This window comes from Mandrillus leucophaeus, unplaced genomic scaffold (genome assembly GCF_000951045.1).
Source record: "Mandrillus leucophaeus isolate KB7577 unplaced genomic scaffold, Mleu.le_1.0 Scaffold7, whole genome shotgun sequence".
In the NCBI taxonomy this organism is placed as follows: domain Eukaryota; kingdom Metazoa; phylum Chordata; class Mammalia; order Primates; family Cercopithecidae; genus Mandrillus; species Mandrillus leucophaeus.
The window spans coordinates 7,059,720-7,064,110 of record NW_012107585.1 but is presented as its reverse complement, the minus strand read 5'-3'; the positions used below and the strand labels follow the sequence as shown (position 1 = coordinate 7,064,110).

General features: G+C 53.9%; 1 protein-coding gene across 1 annotated transcript in view; it reads left to right on the top strand.

Moving 5' to 3' along the window:
* The window catches only part of KDM2B (lysine (K)-specific demethylase 2B), a 176,172-nt gene that overhangs the window by 81,759 nt on the left and 90,022 nt on the right, over nucleotides 1-4,391 (top strand). The window contains exons 10-12 of the mRNA XM_011964553.1: nucleotides 1,516-1,642; nucleotides 1,990-2,119; nucleotides 3,313-3,394. Coding sequence (XP_011819943.1) covers nucleotides 1,516-1,642; nucleotides 1,990-2,119; nucleotides 3,313-3,394 — 339 coding nt within the window. The remainder of the gene's footprint in view (nucleotides 1-1,515; nucleotides 1,643-1,989; nucleotides 2,120-3,312; nucleotides 3,395-4,391) is intronic.

Sequence of the window (4,391 nt, the reverse complement as noted above, 5' to 3'; positions counted from 1 at the left end):
GGGGAGTGTGAATAGGGGTTGGGGAGTGTAATTAGGGGTTGGGAAGTATGATTTGGGGACAGTGGGAGAGTGTGATTAGGGGGTTGGGGAGTGTGATTAGAGAGGGTGGAGAGTGTGATTGGGGGTTAGGAGAGTGTGAATGAGGGGATGGGAGAGAGAGATTAGAGGAGTGAAGATATTAGGGGCAGGGCAATGTGACTAGAAAGTGGGAGACGGTTATTGTTCACCATCCAACTCCCTGAGTTTGCATAAGATCAGGGAGGGAAGGACGGCTCTCTAGCTCTCCCCCTTGACAAGAGAGCCAGGGAGCAAGGTGTGAGTGTGGGCGTGTGAGACCGTCGTGTGGCCTCTGCAGGAGAGGCCCCGTATGGGTGCCAGGGACCTCGTTCCATCCTTGTGTTGGGGCCATCAGTGACATTACTTCCTTCCCATCTTTCAGTGACATCTCACCTGTACGGACCCTGAACTGCCCCCTGTGGAATCTCCCGGGGCTCAGGCCTTTTGACAGTTCTAGTACACAAAGCTGTCTCCACCTTTACTTCCTCTTCTATGATAAACAACCAGCCAGCAACATGGTAAACCCCATCTCTGCAAAAAATACAAAAAACCCCAGCCAGGCGTGGTGGTGCGCGCCTGCAGTCCCAGCTACTCACAGGGCTGAGGCAGGAGGGTCGCTTGAGCCCAGGAGGTCGAGGCTGAGTGAGCCATGATCGTGCCACTGCACTCCAGCCTGGGTGACAGAGTGAGACCCTCGCTATTTTTATAAAAGGGAGGTGAGACAAAAGGAATCTCCTGCTCCAGACCTGATGTGTCTCCCTCAGCTCAGCATCACGATGGTCTCAGGTCATACCTGGGTCCTGTGTCTGAGGGAGCCCTTGTGGCCCTGCAGGCTGGGCAGTGCCAGGTGGGTGTGGGGAGGAGCAGGAGGTGGACCCCTGCAAGGCCCCACCCCTGGAGGTAGGCGAGGCCACACCCCCTCACTCTCATTGGTCCACTGGCCTGGCCTCCCTCCCAAAGAGCAGGAGGAGGCTCCATAACCTGTCTGCAAATGGGTAAGGCTTGGGAGTTGATTTCTGGTTTTTAAGCGGGAGGGAGGAACAGCAGAATCTGTGCAGGAATTTTCAGAAACAAGTAGGAACCTATGTCTGTAGTAGCTAGGATCAGGCAGCGGCTCCCACCTGCAGTTGCCCACACTCTCTGCAGGCAGCTCAGGGGAGAATTCTGTTTTTCTGCATCTCGCAGGAGCACCAAGTGGCCCCCATCCAACCTCCGGGGCGTGCAGCTCAGGGACCTTTGAGATGAGGCGCTCATGCGGGCCTTGTCCTCCGCCTCATTTGTGCATGCTGCCGGCATCCCGCTTCCAGCTCCCCACCATTTCTCCCCCCACCATCCATGCTCTCCCTAAGATGACGACAGTGACCCTCACCCGCAGGGAGCCTGCCCCGCACTTCTCTCCCTCCTTCCCCCTGCGCCCTCTGGAAACTGACCTCTGCCTGCCTGCGTCTTTGTTTTCAGGTGCAGCCCAAATTCCGTTACCCCTTCTACTATGAGATGTGCTGGTATGTCCTGGAGAGATACGTGTACTGTGTGACCCAGCGCTCCCACCTCACTCAGGAATACCAGAGGGAGTCGATGCTTATTGGTGAGTGAACCGGAGGGAGCCCACGGCCTCGGCTGCACAGCTGCGGCAGAAATCATCTCACACTCCCTGCGATCTGGGGATTCGTTGAATCAGTGTATTGGGCAGAATCCTAGGAACCCTTCAGGGGAAGCCATTCTTGTCAGTTTCCCACCTGGAATACAGAGTCCAAGAAAATGAACTCGGATCCCCAAAAGAGTCACGTGTGTGGCCTCCAGCATGGCTGTGCAGATGCAGGTTGGGGCCGCCCGGGGCTTGGCTGCTAAAACAGGATCACCCCACAGAGCAGAGAATCCTTGTTCTTTTGGCTCTTACGTGGACACCAGCTGATTTTTCCTCTTGCACCGGAGGTTGGGTTTTTATCTATGTTAAGAGCAGTCCTGTGAGATGCAGCCAGTCCCCGAAAACCCAAGGCGTCTTTGGGGCAGCAGGAGGGGTGACCAGGGCAGGTGGTGCAGGCCTGGAGGAGCAGGAGAGAGTGTTTGGAGCCGCTGCAGCGCCCTGTCCTGCTGCCAGTGCTTAAAGAGACATCATTCCCCCAACACGGCTCTGCCCTTGAATCTTGACTCACAGACGCCCGCTCTGAAGTTGCATCTGGCTGTGACTGCAAGCCTCGACCAGCAATCTAGAGGAAGAACGTGATTCCTCTCGACTATGTCTGAGCTGTTGTCGTGCAGGGGTTTTCCTGGATGATGTAGAGTCTGCAGCATCTCAGACAAAGCATTTTTTTTTTTTTTAAACCAGGGGATAGAAAGATGAGACACTAGTCCATCTCCTTGAGGGTCTGCACAATTTTTCCTGCAGCCTCTAGGATTTTTTTTTGTTTGTTTTTTTTGTTTTTGTTTTTTGAGACAGAGTCTCACTCTGTTGCCCGGGCTGGAGTGCAGTGGCCAGATCTCAGCTCACTGCAAGCTCCGCCTCCCGGGTTTACGCCATTCTCCTGCCTCAGCCTCCCAAGTAGCTGGGACTACAGGCGCCCGCCACCTCACCCGGCTAGTTTTTTGTATTTTTTAGTAGAGACGGGGTTTCACCGTGTTAGCCAGGATGGTCTCGATCTCCTGACCTCGTGATCCGCCCGTCTCGGCCTCCCAAAGTGCTGGGATTACAGGCTTGAGCCACCACGCCCGGCCGCCTCTAGGATTTTTAGATTCTTTTTTTTCCCCCTTTACAGTAAGCCTCTTCTGTGCCTTCCCTTATGCCCCATCCCTAATGACGTTCAGGGGTTCCAGGCTGGGCGTATGATGGGGAAGTGTTTCCTCTGGGGCCATCACTGGGAAGTCTTTGCCTGTGAGGTCTGTTGCGAGCCTCATTCCCGCCCAATGATGTGATAATTGGGGGTTGGAAAGTCCCGAAACCCTACAACCTGCCCTTCTGGAGCTCCCAGCCTGGTAGGAGAGAAGGGAAATGATCCTGAAATAGCGTGAGAGCCACTATGATCGCAGTAACTCCACGATCCCCCAGGGACAGAGGCTGGGGAGAGCGAGAGGCTGTCTGAGTGTCTGCAGTCCCCAGGCCGGGAAGCCGAAGGTTGGTTCTCTCACTTGGATATGTAGGACAGAAGAAGAACATTCCATTCACAGGCACAGGAGGAAATCTCGAGGTGGTGCTTGGGTAATCAGTACCCACATCTTCCTTATGTTTTCTTGCCACTGTTTTCCCTGTGACTCTCCCAGTCCATCTGCCAATGAGAAGGGACAACGTGAGGGAGACACCCTCTCCATCCAGAGCCGCTGTGTGCCGCTGCCTGTGCCCAGGGTACCTGTGTCCTCCACACCACGGCCTTCTGAGGATGTTTCCTTTGCCTTCCAGTTTTTAAACAGCCCTATTGGGATATAGTTCCTGTATCACACAGTTCACCATTGCAAGTGTAGAATCCAGCGGTTTTCAGTCTATTCACAGATACATGCAGCCACTGCTGCAGTCAATTTCACATTTTCATCACCACGAAAAGAAACCTAGGGCCAGGGCCGGGCGCAGTGGCTCACGCCTGTAATCCCAGCACTTTGGGAGGCCACGGCGGGTGGATCCCTGAGGTTAGGAGTTCGCGACCAGCCTGACCAACATGGTGAAACCCCGTCACTACTAAAAAACACAAAAATTAGCTGGGTGTGGTGGTGCACCTGTAATCCCAGCTACTCGGGAGGCCGAGGCAGGAGAATCCCTTGAACCCAGGAGGTGGAGGTTGCAGTGAACTGAGATCACACCACTACACTCCAGCCTGGGCGACAGAGCGAGACTCTGTCTCAAAAAAAAAAAAAAAAAAAGAAACCCGTACCCTTTAGCTGTTGTCTCTATCTCCCCTCCTCGCTCCTTCCCCAGCCCTAGGCAACTCATCTACTTTCTGTCCCTATAGACGTCGCCTGCCCGGGACATTTCACATGAGTTGAATCATATAATAAATGCTCTCTTAGACTTGTTTTTATTTTATTTTAGTACTATTATTAGTTATTATTTGAGACAGGGCCTTGCTCTGTCGCCCAGGTTGGAGTGCAGTGGTGCATTCATGGCTCACTGCAGCCTCCACCTCCCGGGCTCAAGTGATCCTCCCATCTCAGCCTCCCAAGTAGCTGGGACTACAAGTGCACATCATCACACCCAGCTAATTTGTGTAGTTTTTGTAGAGATGGGGTTTCGCTGTGTTTCTCAGGCTGGTCTCAAACTCCTGGGCTCAAGCAATCCACCCGCGTAGGCCCCCCAAAGTATAGGGATTACAGGTGTGAACCACTGCACCCAGGCTCGACTTATTTTTAGA